Genomic DNA, 18,959 nt, shown 5'->3' on the forward strand with positions numbered 1-18,959 from the left:
ATGACAATGTGTCTTTTACTATAATAAAACTTTAAACATTTTGATCACACCTCATATATGTATGAAACTTGCATTGTAACCATGTATTGCATATTTTTAAAGGTTCAATTAACCTAAGATCATTTCAAATAAAATCCGTATCTATGCAAAATAATATATCATAAAAATGTGTTTCACCAGGGAGCTATTTTAAAATGCTGAATTGAGAATCTTGACTAAAGCTGTTGTTTAATACTGGCTTGATTTTCATTTGTAGGGACTTAGATATTTTTCACTGTAATACCAGTTTTCAAATTTGGTCAATTAGTGAGAATTAGTGAGACCCTGGGCGAATTAGTGATGCCTTCTCAAAAAAAATTAAAAATACAATCCTGGGGATGTAGCTCAGTGGTAGAATACTTGTCTAGCATGTATGAGGCATCTGAGTTTTATTCCCAGTCCTGGAAAGAAAGAAGAGGAAGGAAGGGAGAAAGGAGGGGAGGGGAAGGGACAGTAGAGGGAGGGGAGAGACAGAGAAAAACAAAGAACGTTAAAGCAAAATAGAATCTTTTTAATGAAGCAATAACCTCCTGATACTTAGCCAAAATGTAAAAGCCAGTGGAAAACTTAAGAGCTAAATCGAGCACTGATACTGGCTTTTGACTTAAAAGCACTTACTTAACCTGAAAATCTTTCATGTCAGTTTTCATTATTTCATGAAAATGCAGGAATAGAGTGCTTGTTGCACAGGAATGGTGATGGTGGACATACTTGTCTTATTCTTGATTTTAGAGATTTTTCCCCATTTAATATGATGTTGTCAGTAGTTGTGTCATGCATGGCTTTTATTAGATTAAGATAATGTCCTCCTATATCTATTTTCTTCAGCATCCTTATCATGAAAGGATGTTGGATTTTGCCAAAGGCTTTTTCTGCATCTATTTTTGTCCTTTCTTCTGCTTATGTGATATATTACATTTATTGATTGGCATATGTTAACTATTCCTTGCATGTCTGGGTTGAAGCCTACTTAGTCATGATGTCTAATTTTTTTTTTTTTGGTACCGGGGATTGAACTCGGTACCTTGGGCTTGGGAGACAGGCACTGGAACCACTGAGCTAAACCCCTGGCCCCATCTAATCTTTTTGATGAGTTGTTGCATTCTATTTGCCAGTATCTTGTTGAGGATTTTTGCATATATATCCCTTAAAGGGATTGGTCTATACTTCTCTTTTTTGTTTGGATCCTTGTCTGGTTTTGGAATCTGGGTAATGATAGCTTCCAGGAATGACATTCGGAGTATGCCTTCCCTTTCAGTTTCATTAAAGAGTTTTAGGAGTATTGATGTTAGATTTTCCCCAAAGGTTTTGTAGAATTCAGCAATGAATCTGTCTGGACTTGGGCTTTTCTTTATTGGTAGGTTTTTTTATTACTTCTTTAATCTCATTGCCTGTTATTGGATTATTCTGAGATTTTAAATATTCTTGGTTTAGTTTTGGTAGTTCATATGTTCTAAGAATCTATCCATTTCTTATGAATTCTCCGATTTATTAGCATACAGGTTTGCAAAGTAGTTAATAATCTTTTTGATTTCAATAGTGTCCATTGGAATTTTACCTTTTTCATTTCGAATTCCTTTGATTTGGGTCTTTTCTCTCCTTTTATTGGTTAGATTGGCTAAGTGTTTGTCTATTCTCTTTATTCTTTTGAAGAACCAACTGTTTGATTTATTGATTTTTTTTTGTATTATTTCTTTTGTATCAATTTTCTTGATTTCTCCTCAGACCTTTATGATTTCCTTCCTTGCACTAGCATTGAGTTTAAATTATTCTTGTTTTTGTAGGACTTTTGAGATGCATCATTAGGTTATTTATTTGGGCTCCCTTTGTTTTTGTGGTGTGCACATTCACAGCTATAAACTTCCTTCTTAGGATTGCTTTCATTGTGTCCCATACGTTCTGGCCTTATACTGGCCTTGTCATTTAGTTCAAGAAACTGTCTTACTTCATCTGTAACCCATTGTTTTTTTAAGAGTATATTGTTAGTTTCCATGTATTTGCATAATTTCTGTTTCTTTCATTGTTGATTTTTAGTTTCATGGCACTTTGAAGATAATTGTGTGGTATAACTTCATTTCTTTTGTATTTACTTAAACTTGCTTTATTGGCTAGTATGTGGTCCGTTTTGGAGAAACTTCCATGTGCTTCTAAGAAAAATGTTTATTCTGTTGTTGGGTGGAACATTCTGAAGATATCTGTTAAGTCCATTTGCTTGAAGGTTTTTTCAACCCTGATATTTCTTTGTTGATCTTTTTTTGTCTAGCTGATCTATATGTGTTAGTGGGGTATTGAGGTGCATCACTATAATTTTGTTTATGTTTATCTAGTCTTTTATGTCCAGTTGTACTTATTTTGTGAAGTTGGATATGCTTTTGTTTGGTGCATAGATGTCAGTAATTGTTATCTCTTCCTGTTGGAATATGCACTCAATCAAATGTGACCAGGTTTGGCTTGAAGTTCACTTTCTATGAATAGAAGATAGCTACATAAGATAAGATAGCAGGGAACATAAAAACAAAAATTTTATCAAATTTACTCAATATAAGAATCAACTGGTTGAAATGACACCTGGCAAGCAATGCTCAAGATAGTATATAAACAAACAGGCTACCTGCGTCATGCTTCGGGCAAACTGCTAAGTGGTTAAGGTATCTCTCCTTAATTGGTCTCCAACTACAGCCTTGTCTCCTAGTTCTGACATTGTTTATGTCTGCTGCCCATACTTCAGAATTTTTAATCTCTCGAATTTCTGTTTGGAGCCTTTTAATGTACTCTAATTCTTTTCAGTGCTGGTCATTCATGTTTTGCATTGCTTTGTTTAGCCCTGCTGGCTTTTTGTTAGTATCTTTAGATTCACTGATCTTTTTACTTGACCCAATATCTCTTTTCTTTTCTTATATCTTCCATGAGCTTTCCAAATGTCTTATTGATCTGTTTTGTTATCTCCCCTGATATTATTTTTGCATAATTTGAGTGTTTGGCTTTTGGTTTCCTCCCTTTCTATACCTCGTGGATCAGTTTTGGGGGAGTTATGAGTATCTGGAGTTATTTTGTTGGGTTGTCTTTTCATGTCTGTGTGTGTGTGTGTGTATAGGCTTGTAGATTGATTGTAGTGGAAAGCTTTTTTTCTAGTAGAAAGACCTCTGTAGTTAATGTCTACTTTTCAGTGGTGCTCTCTGGGCATGGCTAACTATTGACTTTTGCCTCTGTCCCAGGATCTATCCACCCCCATTTACTTGGGATGGGAGGTTGCAGCATATTTGCCCTGGTACCTAGTTCTCTAGGAAGTGGCCACAACATTTTTATTGACCCCACGTGAGACCAAAGCGACTCCATTTTGCTAAAATCCACCATTCCCCTAGCCTCTCAAATTAATGGTTAAAATGTGTTTCCTCTGGGACAGAAGATACAATCTGTAACAAACCAAAGTTCCTAAGTTAATTACTCAGCCAGGAAATAAACGTTCCGGGCCCCCTATCCATAGAACAATCTGTAGATGTGCTGACTGTCAGTACGTAATGGTCGTGACTAATAGTCAGTGTGTCTGCTGACCGTCAGTACGTGACAGTTGACCACCAACCTTTGCCCCTCATTTCCCTCGTAAAACCTACATGTAACCACCCCTCAACCCCCCCCATGCACCTGGCCAATCAAAAATGTACACTTCATGCTTGCTAATTGTCAGCCAATCATGTAGCTGCTAAATGGAAAACCTCCAAACCTTGCTGTAACCTCTATAAAAACCCCCTAATTTAAAATTCGGGGCTCTCAGTCCTGATCCGCTGCGCGGTGACGGCTGTGAGTCCCTGCTCGAGCTTGAATAAACGACCCTCATGGGTTTGCATCGGAATCGGCTCCTTGGTGGTCTTTGGGGACTTCACGATCTGGGCACAACACCCAAGGCAATCCAGATATTGGCATCTCAAGAAAACCAGTTAATAGTGGCTGCTATGTCACCTTGGCTATAGTAATAAAATCAGCAGCAATCATAGCATCAAATAAAAACAATATTGACAAAATCTAAGGACCAGTAGTGTACCACCCTTAACCATAGAAAAGAGATCTATAATTATTGTGTGAACACTATGACGAACCAAATATTGACCTACCACTGTCCTACGGTAAATATCTACAAAATGGAAGAACTTTACCTCTACTAACAATAGAATAATATTCAACAGTAATTGTATAAAGTTGATTAGCTCTCTAGAGTTTCATAAAATTTAATAGTTATACAAGTAAGGGTAGAGGGAACCAGAAAATGGTAAAACAAAATTTTAAAAATTAATCAATGGGGTATGAGAAGAAGGTGAGAAATGTGAGGTGGGGATCCTGTTGAGGAGTAGAAGGAAATTAATAGTATTAGAGAACAGTCAAAGGGAAGAATGAAGAAGAAAAAGAACAAAAAAGATAAACAGAGCAAAGTACAGGAAGTAAAATATAAGATGGAAGAGAAAAAAGCTGAAAGAAAAGAGAAAAGAAGAGAAAAGTAACTAAGGGAGAGGGGAAACAGAAAAAACGCAACCCCCAAAAAAACTTGATGAAGAAAAGATGAAAATTGTTGGGAGCAATGCTACATAATTCTAGGGAAAAATCATTTGAGTAGGCCTAGTTCTCCTGCCTACAGGCCAGCTAGGCCATTCCAGACGTAATTGCATTTTGGTCTCGGGTCACAACTGAGACCTTGTTGATCCCCTGATGCTGTAATCCTCCAAGACAAGACCACACCTGGGAGATACCCTGGGAGGAACCAAATCTTCATCTGCATAGTTCCTCATTGTTCTTAGATTTCCACTGTCCCCCAGTCTTTTGTTACACCTTGTTTATCCCAATGTGAAGTACTGAACTCTGCATTTCACTTGTTACATTTGTTTCCCCATGTACTGAATAAAAAGTGCTGCAAGCTAGGGGGCTTTGTCTTTGCTGCTGAGAGCAGCACTGATCAGACCCAAAGGTCAGTTTCTTCTCAGTCTCATTTTTCTACCTTTCCTGTAATTCACTGTGTGCTGCTGTGGCTCGTGGGAGACTAGGACTTACTGCAGAGGTTCTAGTAACGTCCCCTTCCCCTGTTCCCTACAGAAAATAATTTTAAAAATTGGAAAATCAAAAAAAGATTGACTAAAAAAATAAAATTCTTGTGTTTTTGAGTGGCTTCTTTACAAAGTCTGCAATCTTGGGATCCAGAGAATCACAATTTTCTCTACCTAGCTTTAGGGTTTTGAGCTGCCTGCCTGGACCAGAAGCCCCTCTGTCTGTTCAACCCAGACTGGGATTACTGTCTGAGCTCAGGCATGTCTTTGCTCCCATTGGTAGATGGGAAATCCAGTCAGTCCTCTGGTCTCTCTGCTGGATGTAGACAGTTGGGCTAAGGTTGAAGTGGACTGTTGGGATTTTGACAGTAGTGGGGTCTGGTTGCTCCCTTCTCTCCTTGTGTGTTCTCATCCAGGATCAGGTCAGTTGATTAATTCTCAGCTCTGCTGCTCTATGCCAATGGGCAGCAAACCGTGGAGCCAGTTGGAGTTGGTGGATGGTTACACCCTTGGGTCTGGGCAGGCACAGGCCTGCTTGTTTGCATTGGAGCTGTGTGTCCAGTGGAGGCCTGCTTTCTTGCATTGGGATGGGGCACTACATATCTGGTGCGGGCCTGCTTTTTCTGATGTGTGTGTGGGTGGTGGTGATGGGGATGCTGTGTATCTAGTGTGGGCCTCCTTGCCCACATGGTGGGGGGGCAACAGCTGTCCAGCACAGGCCTGCATGCTTGCATCTCAAATATTTGCTGTTTTAATGCTAGCTCAAAGCCCTATACTCTTTCTTTATTTCTTTTCATTTTACTTTGTTTTTCCTGCTCCAGTTCTGTATTTTCAAATGACCTGTCTTCTGGCTCACAGATTTTTTTCTTCCATTTCATTTGTTCTGCTATTTATATCCTCTGTCACTTTTAACAGTTTGTTGTTTTTTTTAAAAAATCTATTTAAGTCTCTTTGTTAGTTTGTCTATTACACTGTTGAATCATTTCTTTGAGTTTTCTTGAAGCTCACTGAGTTTCCGTAAAACAGGTAGTTTTAGTTTCCTAATCTGATAGTAGTTCTCAGATGTTGGTTATTATATTATTGCTCTCCAGTGACTTATTTTGTACATTGGGTGAGGTCATGATTCCCAGAAAGTTCTTTATTTTTACTGGAATGTGATACAGTCTTTGCATTGCAAGATTAAGTATTTATTTTAGTCTTCATAATTTGACTTTGTGTCTGCCCTTCTAGAAATTCTAAGGGGTTTGCTTCTCTGAGCACATGAGTCTTTCTGCTATTTCAGCACTAGAGGGCGACCCGAGCCCAGTTTTGTTGCCTATCCACATACAGTACAGTATGTTATTGAGAATAAACTTTAAAAATACCTCTTCTGGGGGCCAAGATAGGCTCAGGTACCTTATCTTACAGCCTATGTTTAGGCACTGTAAGATTCTTCTTGGCTCTAGGCTTCAAAACAGAAGGACTGGCCATAGGCTCCTATGGAATGACTTGATAGCTACCTCTCTCTTCTGGCCCCAGTTAGCTCTCTCTGTATTGCACTGCCTGATGCTATGGTAGGCAGACCTGTGGCCACCAGCATTGCAATTCTGAGTTACATCTCCCACAGCTTACCAAGACAAGCACTGTTTAGGGGGATGGGGCACAACACACAGGGCTATGGACTGTCTGCTACTGAGGTGGACTTATAGGCCAAGGCCAATACAACCAGCCTAGCAGTGATGCTGGCTGAAATAGAGTTCCTATCACCTGTCACACTTGTACTGCTACAGAGGCTTTCTCTGGAGCCATTGGACTAGTTATAGGGCTCATTAGAATCTGCCCAATTTTAGATTTCACCAGCCTGGTACTGAGTTCTAAGATAAAGTCCTGTATTCACCTTGCTGAGCCTGAGTCTTGTTACTTGCTGTGCTGCTCAAGGTTGTGGAGAGGTGATGGAGATATTCCATTAGTTTCCCAGGCTGATACTAAATTGAGTCTTATAGCTGCAGGGAGTAAACAGTCTCAAGGGAGTACACCAGACCCATGCGTCATTTGGCAGTGATGCGTGCTGAATCGTGAATTGGTACCACCAGCAGTTTCGGCTCTCCACTTGACACATGCAGGACTAGAGGCTCCATATAGAAGCTCTAGTCTGGGGACAGGGGCTTTTGGGCCCCTCTGTGGCAGTCTTGGAACTGAGCCCCAAGGTTAAGTCCTGTGCTCAGTTGGGCCCTACTCCCTAATTGAGTGGAATCTTGCTTCTCACTCTGCTGCTCAAGGTTGGCAGAAGGGTAGTAGAGGCAGTTATTGCCTGGCTGAGGAGCATCTGGAGCTGCAGTCTGGATTCTGACCCAGAGGGAAGTGCTATGGGCTATGCCTGACCCTAGGATTCACTGTGGCAGGCCCAGTGCTGGGTTTCAAGTCTAAGGTCTGAACTTAATATTTTTCCCTCCCAAATGGGAGGTGTCTCTTTCAGTGCCACACTGATTGGATTTGGGGGACTGATGTTATGGGCAATTCTTCCCTTCCTGGCCTCTTCAGTGCATCTTTTATCATTATTTTACTAAACTAGACACTATAATCTCACACCTGGCTTCCGTAGCTCTTATGAAGGCATGTGAATAGCTGTTCATATCAGTGTCTCTTTTGAGAGATGATCACCGAAGCATCTTACTTAGCTACTGTCTTGCTCACATTTAATTTTTACAACCACTCCAACATAGTACAATCCCACTTCACAGATAAGTAAGGGGAGTCTCTTTAAAGAGCTAAGTAACTTCTTTAAAGTATCCTAAGTGCCTTAGTATAGAGGCTACAATACTTTTTTTTCTCTGCATACTCTTATTACCTTCCTTCATTTAAAATTAAGATATTTGGCCAGGGAAAAAGCTTTACATGTAATAGCAGAGTTCAGTTTTTACTCTTGGCTCATGCTTTAGGGTGAGAACTGTGTCTTTAGGAATTCATAATTCCCTAAAGGTTTCAACCCCCAATTAGTCTGTACTGCGTAAATATGAGAGCTTCTGGGAAGGTGTATGAACATGACTTCGTAAATGTTAGACATGCACACACATGTGTGTTCATTTTTAAAGCATAAAATAATCATAATGCTTACCTCTAAGCCTTATTTGTGCATAATTATGATGAATTGATTTTTCTGAAATGTATTTACTGAAAAGTAGAAATTTAACAATTCCATTGCCTTCATTTGAAACTTTTTAATCCTTTATGTGTAGGTTTTCTTCATTGTAATGAATATGACAGTCTGAGATGGAGAAGGCTGAGGCAGACATTAGAATCTTTCGTCCCACAGCCTTTGAGAAATGTAATTAAAGTATCTGAGTTGGATGGCAGAGAAATAGGAGATGCTCAGCCTGAAACATTTGACAAGGTACTTTTATTACATTTTGACAAACTGGTAGACTCCCAAGGATACCACTCTTATGTTGCTTTGTTGTTGTTTTGCAGACATAGCCTGACAGAGTTTCTCAGTATTCTGGGAAATTTTGATAACATGAACATGGAAGCAGTTTTTATTTGATGGTCAACATGGTGCAAAGGAAGCAGTAACATTGAGTTTGGGGATTATAGAATATTATGTTTCCGTGTACCTTAAAGATACTTGGGAAAAGGTCAGATATTTGGGTCAGTACACAAACATGTGCACTGTGTTGCTTCAGTTCAGTAACATTTTGTGTTAGAGAATGACAATTTTAGGAAAAGATGTCATTTCTGTAAATGGAAATTGAAATATTCTTAAAAATACTGAGAATTGAGAAATAGGGTAGTGTCTGTTTAAAATGACTTTTCTAAAAAAAAATAAATAAAATGACTTTTCTTCAAAATGGTGAGAATTCAGAAATATGACAGTGCCTGTTTAAAATGAGTGACTTTTGTAAGTTTTTGGTGTGATTGTCAAAATATCAAATGTCATTAATAGACATTATTAGCTAGGCATGGTGGCACATGCCTGTAAGGTAAGGGAGGCTGAGGCAGGAGAATCACAAATTTTTGGCCAGCTGGGGCAACTTGGTGAGACCATTAAATAAAAGAGGGCTCAAGATAAGGCTCAGGGTAGACTGTTTGCCTAGCATTCTTGAGCCCTGAGTTTAATGGCCAGCACAACAAGAGAGACAGATAGCAGTAGATTTTTAGTCCTCCCATCTTTCTTTCCTGTAATCAAAACAAACAAAAACCAACACTGTAGCTGGGCATGGTGTCTGTCTCCTGCTTGTAATCCCAACACTGGGAAGCTAAGGCAGGTGGATCGAAAGTTTGAACTCAGCCTGAGCAGTTTAGAGAAATAGCAAGACTCTGTCTCAAAATAAAAAATAAAAGAAGGGCTGTTAATGTAGTCCAGTGTGAAGCCCTAGGTTCTATCTCCAATGTCATAACAAATAAACAATGATAACAAAAAAACACTGAAATTAAGTACAAAAATTTTCTGACAAGTATTAGTATTTTTAAACAACTTCGTGTGTTATAATTTTAGTCCCAAAAGAAATGTTTCTTTTTGTATTTGCTATTTGTTTGTCATATAGCTTCTCTATGTATGTTGTCCCTAAGAATATATTTACATCATTTGTCCTTATTTCTCTAGGTGTTAGTTGATGCTCCATGTTCAAATGATAGAAGTTGGTTGTTCTCTTCCGATACTCAGAAGGCAACCTGTAGGATACATCAAAGGAGGAACTTACCTGTTCTACAGTTAGAACTCTTAAGGTGAGGACTATTTAATATAAAAGCCTCCTTTGGTTTCTAATGTAATGTTTATTTATTTATTTATTTATTTGCCGGTGCCAGGGATCAATTTTGGGACCTTGAGCTTGTGAGGCAGGCACGGTGCCACTGAGCTAAATCCCCTGCCCTCTAAAGTAATTTAAATAGGTATGACAGAGGATATCAAGCCCCCAAATGGAATGCTTCCTCTGTAGGTTTCAGTGATTAATTCCTCTGAAGGCTGCACTCAGAAATTACCAGCTTTTTTTGTTGTTTGTTTTTTGAAAATTTTCTGCTTTCATGCTATAATACCTTCTAACCCCTAACAACATGCAGTATCACTGTGCATTATCTTTAAAGGGCCCAGATGAAGTTGTTTGTTTACTAGGACTATCCCAAGCATAGGATTAGAATCAGGGTTTTTATCAGAATCTAAGCAGTCCTCCATAGGAGTAGCTTTGGAGCAGGATGTATTTTTTGGTAATTTTGGTAATTTTCTGGATAAGTCCGATCCCTAGGAAGATGCAGCTATTTGTTTGCACTTATCTCTCCTCTAAGAATCTTGTAGAAGTGATTGACTGCCCAGGGATATTTGGTTTCCTTCAGATCAAAGGCATTTAGTGACATCTTTGCTCTGATTCCAAAAGAGATTTTGACTTACACCCTCGTCCTAAGTAATTCCTATTATTTAATGCTTACATTTGTCCATTTTTTTTTTTGCCATAACAAAATACCTGAGGTTGGATATTTTATAAAGAAAAAAAGGCTTGTTTCTTGCTCTTTCTCAAGAGTTCTTCATTAGACATTTGCCTATACTTGTCTCCCTTTCTGTTAAGATTTTAAATCCCATGGGATCTAGGATTGGTTTCTTGTTTTTATTCCCAATGTATAATTTGGTGTCTGGCATATAGAAAGAACACAGTAAATAATTGTTTAAAAGCAGTAAATTGCAAGGGCAGAGTATTTAGAATTTACAGCTGTAATTAAATTTATAGCAAAGTTAATCTAACAAAAAATAATGGTATCATTATTGTACTGCAAAGTAATTAGGCATAAATGTAAAGCAATTCACATAATTTATTTTGATTGCTTTACATGGTTTGGGCCAAAGTCTGGTTTGGGTTTTAATTCAGTTTTTTTTTCTCTTCATTTAATAAATTTCCTTTAACATCCCACATTCCCTTAACATCAGTCGTCACCACAGAGATCTCAGAGATCATACACATAAACCTCTTATGCCATAACAACTAAAGCTCTTCCTTAGTAGTTATTCCACTCTCCCATCTTCCTGCTCCTCAAAAGAAATGCCTATAGCATCACAGCACTTACAAAACTGACTTCTCAGTTATAACGAATAGAGGTTTTCATGTAATTGTTCACAATTGGGAAAGACCATCAGATCAGCCATCATCCCATGTTTTGTCCAGAGCAGCTCCTGTACAGTACATGGCCCTGATGCTTGATCTGTATTGGAAGTTTAGGAGCTTCTTGAAGTAGCTAACACTTGGGCCCTTTGAGCTATGAGGTTATGATGTTAAAGGGGAGAGAAAAGGATATCTAATCTGTAGACACAAAAAGTGATCTGATTCCCCAACATCTACATGTTTTGGGGTTAAGAAAAAAAAAGAAAAAGTGATAATACCAGATACAATCTCTTGTCTATTGCCCTAGACTTCAAAAAATGAAAAAAATAATTACGGTAATTTTTTCATCAGAGCTACCTCTGTTTTATCAGTATATCAGTTGCAAAGAAGTTTCTCTTGCTGTCTTCCAGACCTTTCTCACCTCTTCTTTCTTTAACAAAAGGCAGTCTTTTAATTCCATGATAAGAGATAAAAGGATTCAAACAGACCTCTTATTCCCTCAACAAAAGGCAGTGTTTCTATTTCATAATAACAGAAATAAGGATTTAAATGCAAATCTACAAGAGAGTAAAGTGCTATGTATGAGTTTTAGTCAGACTATAAAGGATAGATAGAAGATCCTTGTATTTGCATAAAGCAGTTAGAAAACACAGGGAAGCAAGTAGTGCCTGGCCTTATATTGTAAACAGAAGATTTCCTATTCAAAAGAGAGAAGAGGCGTGGACTGCTGGCAAGTGCAAGGACCTTTCAAGTTAGATCCCCGGGGCTGGAAAAAAAAAAGAGAGAAAAGGCATGGAAAGGGTAGTCAGGAAGCATATAAGTCAAACCTTTTGGCTGAACTATTTTATTGAAAACTGCATCAGTTGGCACTCATCAGAGAAACAGATTTAATGTAAGATGTACAAATATATCAGAATTTACAAAATTGGCTTACAGTGGCCACCCACAGAGACAGGTGTGGAAAAGGGCTAAAGGACTTATCTGCATGCTAGAGATCCAAATGATGCAGTTGAAAGCCTAAAGCCCCCTGTAGTGTCCTGTGTGAGTCCATATCAGGAGGCCAAAGGGTCTGCAATGGAAGGCTGAAGGGTCAGTGCTGGAGGCTGAAGAGTCTCTGCTGGAAGCCAGGAGATGATGTCCAAGGTGTAGGTGAAGACTGGAGCTCCTCCAAAGAAACAGAAGCAAGTCTTCCTTCTTGTTTCCCTTTAATACCATTCTGGTGTCAATACTCTCTCTGCTGTGTCTTCCATACCTAGAACTATGCAGATCCAATTTAGTTGGGTGTTTCTTACTCAAGTTAACACAATCAGTTAACTATCACAATACACCCCTTGTAAACTGGACAACCAGACACATTTCTTTAAATCATAGTCTCCAGATAGAGACAAGTTCCTAATCATTCCTAACATGTTATAACTATCCCATGTACACATGGACACGCACTAATTCCCTCCCAAAACTAGAAGGCAGTTTTTTTGGGTGATGCTTACTCCTATCATTTCATAACTTGAACATTAGAACATAGGTTAAACAATACTTAAAAACCAATATTAAGTCTATCACCATTATATAACATTGGAAGCATATTAGGAAAGAACTATTACATTTCTTGTTTTTGTAGCTGATCACAGTGTAATAGCTGGTATCTACTACCCATTCTTTATTCCCTTGGCCTTCAGCAAGCACCTCAGCAGGTCTTGGTTCTTTCCCTGGTGGAAGTGGCCCGTATCTGAAGGTTCTGGACCATTTGTCTTTCTGCCTGGATTAGTTGTAATTTCCCTTTGAGTAACTGCAGTCCCCACTATAAGGTTTGGCATACAGAAAAGAGTAATGACAAGACTCTTCAGGGATTTTCTGGATCATTCCAGTGTAGCAGATTAGGTCTGATGTTACAAATCCAACTCCAGTATTTCTATTTCCCTAAGCCTCTGAATACCTTCATCAGCAGTAAACCATGGAATGTCAAGCATCTCTAACTCATTCACAGTGGGCCATCTTTTGATCCATACTTCTGCAAACCAGCCAAATACATTAATACCTCCTTTTTACTCCAGGAGCTGCAACATTAAATTCAGAATCTCTGCTTTACGGGCCCATATCAACAAACTCATCCTGTTTCAGATGTATGACCATTATCCCACACTCATACAATCCATTCCCACACTTGCTCATCAGGCCTCTGCTTATAAGAGTTAGAAAACTCAAATAGTTCTTTGGGACAATAGTAGACCTCCTCATGGGAGAATATGTACCTCACCCGTAGGAGCCTTTTTCGATTTGAGCCTAGTTATAGTCCTCAAGGTAAAAGTGGATGGTGAGGTTGGGTCCTGAGTAAGGCCAGTATTATCATGCTTGGTCAACATAGGATTAGTTTCCTGAGGTGTACTAGGAGAGGCCAACACCACAGGGGAGGAGCAAGAAGATGCCTCCACTACTGTGGGTGAGGAATTCTCTTCCTCTGGTAAAACAATTCTTTAGGGTTTAAGAGCTCAACATCCTCAGCTTATCAGGATCCTCCCAAATGTCTCCATCTCAGTTTATAGGATCCCATTCTTTTCCAATCAGAACCTTCACCTTTAATTTAGATACCCTTTCAGAATGAGCATTAAACTTATTCTGTATTTCAGCCAATAGAATTATGAGGGCCTATCTTTGGATGTCTGCAGTCTCAGCTCTGAGGCTAAAAGAAAGGAGATGCTTTTTCAGGACACACTTAGAAACTTTTAAATTCTTTATGTGTGTCTGAAGCTGGGAATTTGAATCTTTGAGCTCTTTATTTTCCTTTATTAATTTGTCCTTACAGTTAGAAGACTTTACCTAGGGATGTTTTGAGCTCATTGTTTTCCTTCATCAGTTTTTCCAGAGATGCCAAAAGCAACCAGATAGCATCATTATATTTCCCACTGTGCCAGAAATTTTCAGATTTATCATATATGGCGTCGCTAAATTCCTTACATTTCGCAAGTGGTATATTAGGATAATCAAGTGGATCTACATTGCATATTACCTTAAACAGTTTACACCAAGGACTATCAATATTCTCCACAGTATTAGAAGGAAAGACCATGTCATCTTTAGTCTCATCAAATCAGCCAACTCTAGGAACCCCTAAAGCCATTAGAAGAATTTCATCTTTACAATTCTGTTTCTTTAGAGCCACTCTCAGAGCCAAATCCATATCAGTCAGTGCTTACTAGAAAAACATTTAATGCAAGAGATACGAATATATAAAAATTTACAAGATTGGCTTACAGTGGCCGCCCACAGAGTCAGGTGTAGAAAAAGGCAGCAGTCTGCCTGTATGCTGGAGATCGAAAGGATCCAGTTGAAAGCCTGAAGTCCACTGTAGTGTCCCACGTGAGTCCATGTCAGGAGGCTGAAAAGTCAGTGCTGGAAGCTGAAGAGTCTGTACTGGAAGCCAGGAGATAATGTCCAAGGTGAAAAGAAGACTGAAACTCCTCCAAAGAAACAGAAGCGAGTCTTCCTTCTTGTTTCCCTTTAATAAAATTCTGGTGACAAGCCTCCCTCTGGTGTATCTTCCATACCTAGAACTATGGTGAGCCAATTCAGTTGGGTATTTCTTACTCAGATTGACACTATCACTTAACTATCACAAAAACTAAACTTGGGCTGGGGATGTAGCTCAGTGGTTTCACTGCCTGCTGGGCAAGTGCAAGGACCAGAGTTCGATCCCCAGTACCAAAAAAACCCCAAAACTAAACATATATCTGCATTTATCTGTTGACATTTATGCTCCAAGATACTTTATACCCTCCATGGCTATATATTTATTTACCTTAACCATAAATTATTTATATTTACATTAGATAGATAGTATTCATAGTGTTTAGAATTTTAGCTTTTGAGAAGACAATATTTTACAACTAAATGTTAATTTTGCACATTTTTGTAAATGTGATACATAAATGAAAATTGATACTTCATTTAATAGAAGTTTTTGATGTTAAAATTGTAATGAGGTATTAGCAGGAATTAATATTATTTTAAAATTTCAAAAATTAATGTATGTGTATAATTATATGTACTCATGAAAATAATACCTTAACCTGCTTTTTTTTTAAAGTATGTAAAGTTAAAGACATTGAAATGTACCATAATGATACGAGGAAGACCTCGAAAGCATATGAGTTCATTCTACACTTAATGAACAATGGAAAAATTAGACTCTTCTATTGAATTTATAAAACATGAAAATGTAAATTATGTACAATTTTCTCACATAAATATCCCCAAAACTATTTTCAAAGAACAAATGGAAAGGAATAACTGAAAAAAAGCCAGTTTTATTCATAGAGTGCCATTTAAACTAGGCTTGGTGGTGCATGTCTGCAGTCCCTATCCTGGGGAAGCTAAGGCAGGAGGATCACTGTGAGTTTAAGGCCAGCCTAGACTAGATAGTGAATTTAAGGGCAGGCTGAACTACATGGGAGACCCTGTCTCAAAAAGCAAAAAAGAAAAACAAAAGTATACTGTTATTATCACTTCTCAAAAGAATTTCAAAGTCAGTCATTTCTATATGGTATTGTACTACAGTATATATACTACATAATCAAAATTTCTTTGCTTCATTTCTATTTAAATATATTAAGAAAAATAGAGTGGGAAGGTATACTGAAATGGCATATATGTTGTCTTTTTAGAAGGTAACTATGATATTTGTGCAAGAGAAGTTTATATGATTCTTGGTTGGGAAAACACTAACTGAAGAGTATGATTTATAACAAAAATGTAGGGATCTTATTGCAGTAATGCATCATGTCATCCATTTCCTAGAAGAAAATCAATCACATATAAAATACTGACCCCTTCTGGTGTTCTTTTTTACTACTTGACAAGGAAAATCCAATTTGTGAATTCAGTGAAAACGGATGCTTATATTATTGGGTAACGATTTGAAAATTTATATAAATCATCCAGATAACAATCCTTAAAAAGTGGTACTCTGACAGCAAGAATTGTGTTTTAAAAGAGATATTGGAAAATAAGTCTCTAACATCTATTCACTGATATTCTTGAACTGAGATGAGGGATACCTAGTGATTGTGGAGTACAGGCCTTTATCATGTATCATTGTAGTGACCAAAAAATTGATGTGTTTGTATTGGAAAACTAATCTTTAGATATATGGTTCTATCAGAATGGAAGACTTCCACCACTATTTCAGTTATATGTATATTCTTTATAAAGTTCAAATAATTCAGTTAACTTTGATATTATCATATGTGTAGTCATATATTCAGAATCCAGAAAACAAAAACATATTAGTACAACTAATATTAATACTATTTTCTTTCTCCTTTTGTTCCTCCTCTTTCTCTTTTCTTTCATTTGCTCTTCCATCTGTTCTTTCTCTCTTTAAGTTAGGTGGCAGGAATCAGAAGTTCTGAGATTAAAAACGCATAATTTATTTGAGTAGAGTACACCTTTGGTGAGGCATGGTGGTGCAGATTGAACATAGAGCTTCTTGCATCCTAAGTACACGCTATAACACTGAGCTATACCCCTGGCCCTACATGTTTATTTTAAAAAGCATTCATTAATTAAAATATTCCAGATTAAAGCAAATTATAAGTGATTTAAGAAACATCCAAAGCTCTAATTTGTAGTTATTGTATTTTCATTCATAAAAATGACTCAAGTATGTAGATTGACAACATTAAATATAATCTCTAACATATGAATTTATCAGCATTTATTAATTTATCCAATATTTGTTAAGTTCCATTTTATATGGGAAGTTTGCTAAGAACTACAGAAACTGAAATATGTAGTAAGCAATCCTTGTTCTCAAGGTCTTTAGGTCACTGATCATAAAATGTGTTAAAACTGTTACTGGAGGGAATACTTGGGTACAGAGAAGGTAAGAGGAAGGACACCTAATTTTGCTCAGGCTAAGAATGGAGTGCAAGGGTAAGAATTTGCATACATTTTCTTAACTTTTTAATGCTTGCAGGATTTATAGAGATATCTTCTTTTTATTTCATGTAATTCAATAAATATTGTTTTTATCTTTTCATTTTATTAATAATTATATCCTTAACTGAAGTTTATTAATTTTTTTTTTTGTACTGGGGATTGAACTCAGGACCTTGCACTTGCTAGGCAGGCGGCGGAACCACTGAGCTAAATCCCCAGCCTGGTTTATCAATTTTTTATCTTTTCAAGATCCAGAATTTAATTTTATTGATCCTTTTATTATATATTTATTTTCTATTCCCAAACCTGTGTGTTTCTGGTTATCTTATTATTTTATTTTTATTTTGATCAAGGAACATATACTATGTTATATCAGCCCTCTGATATAAATATAAAGTTTTACTCTCTTCATAGCCTATTGGCACTTTAAAAAATATATTTTATGTATATTTGAGAAGAATGTGAATCTTACATTTATCGTTTCAGTGTTCTATATATATTAATTAGCTGACACTTGTTAATTTCATTGTTTGAATCTTATGTAGTATTTTTAAAACTGATTCTCTAGTCAGTTATTGAAAAAAGTGTGTTAAAATTTACCAAGTATGATTTGAATAAGTACATTTCTTCATAGGGTTCTGTTAAATTTTGCCCTGCATATTTTAAGGTCATATTGTTTTAGAAGTGTATGGATTTTGCCAGTGGTTTTCATATTCTGTCCAGAAACCCTAAACAGAACTCTATTTTGCTGTTAAAAAGTAGGGTGCTATTATCTGTATTTACTCTTGAGTTACACAGCTACTGCTGCCTTTTTTTTTTTTTAGTCAGCCCTGGGATCAAACCCAGGAACTTGTGCATGCTAGGCAAGTTTCCTTAACCCTAAGCCACATCCTACCTGTTTATTTTAATTGTGCCTTTGACTAATAATTAATTTGAATAGCTTATTCCATATCTTGAAATAATGTATGTATACAATAGGGAACAACTGAAGTACTTTTAAAAATACAACAACACAATTACATTTATTTTAGAAAGATTGCTTTATTTGACAAAAAAAGGTTGGTGGATACATGGGCACAAACATAGGAAGAAGAAAGCTAATTAAGAAGTTATGGAAACTTTCCCCATGAGTGATGGTTTCCAATAGACTAATGTTAGGACACAGAGGTCTTCACAGTAAGGTGATACATTAATCACTTTATTAATTCACCATAGTTTATTCATTTTGTAAAACATCTTTGATGTTAAGACTGTAAATTATTTTGTGTTAATAACTTGACAAGCCTTAAATAGATGTCAAAATGAAACTGAACAAATAAGCTTAAGTATTCTATTTTTTAAAATCCGAACTTTTTTTTTTAAAGATTTCTAAGTAGTGACCATTAAGTATGGCAAGAGGATGATTCAGTTATTTTTTCTTCTGAAAAAAAATTTTTTTGTCAATTGAGCATTTTAATTGTTACTTTTGTGTTTTGTGTTCGTTTTCTTCCTCTGAATTTCCTTTCTTCTGGTAACAACTATTTTTATCACCCACAGGATTTGAGCTGAGACTAAAAGAGCAAGAGTCTGCGACTCTTCCTCCATTAGGAAGGTTTTCCTGGCACTTAACCTCATTCTGCTACTCACTACAAGTATCTGAACTTAACTATGCTGTTGCCCTAAATGGAGTTACTAAAATGCCTTTCTAAACTTTACAGGCTTTCAATTGTCTTATAGGGTAGCCCTGGCCGCTGTAGCAGTCAAATGACTTCTTTCTTTAAGAGAGATAGTCATTGTTTTTCTCTGAAGAATTATTTAGATCAGTGATTTTCAAACTGTGCTGTATAAGGACATAGTGGTCTGTAGCAGTGTTTTAGGAAGCGTCTTGAGTGAACAGATGAGGATGGTCAGG

The 18,959-nt window shown here is 37.1% G+C and overlaps 1 protein-coding gene across 1 annotated transcript in view; it reads left to right on the forward strand.

The window, feature by feature from the left end:
* Nsun3 (NOP2/Sun RNA methyltransferase 3) overlaps window positions 1-18,959 on the forward strand; it is a 160,463-nt gene that overhangs the window by 13,932 nt on the left and 127,572 nt on the right. The window contains exons 4-5 of the mRNA XM_021238830.2: window positions 8,285-8,439; window positions 9,649-9,770. Of these exons, the coding sequence (XP_021094489.2) occupies window positions 8,285-8,439; window positions 9,649-9,770 (277 nt within the window). The remainder of the gene's footprint in view (window positions 1-8,284; window positions 8,440-9,648; window positions 9,771-18,959) is intronic.

Source organism: Heterocephalus glaber, unplaced genomic scaffold (assembly GCF_053883595.1).
Source record: "Heterocephalus glaber isolate CG9 unplaced genomic scaffold, H.glaber_assembly_v1.0 deba00000122, whole genome shotgun sequence".
In the NCBI taxonomy this organism is placed as follows: Eukaryota; Metazoa; Chordata; class Mammalia; order Rodentia; family Bathyergidae; genus Heterocephalus; species Heterocephalus glaber.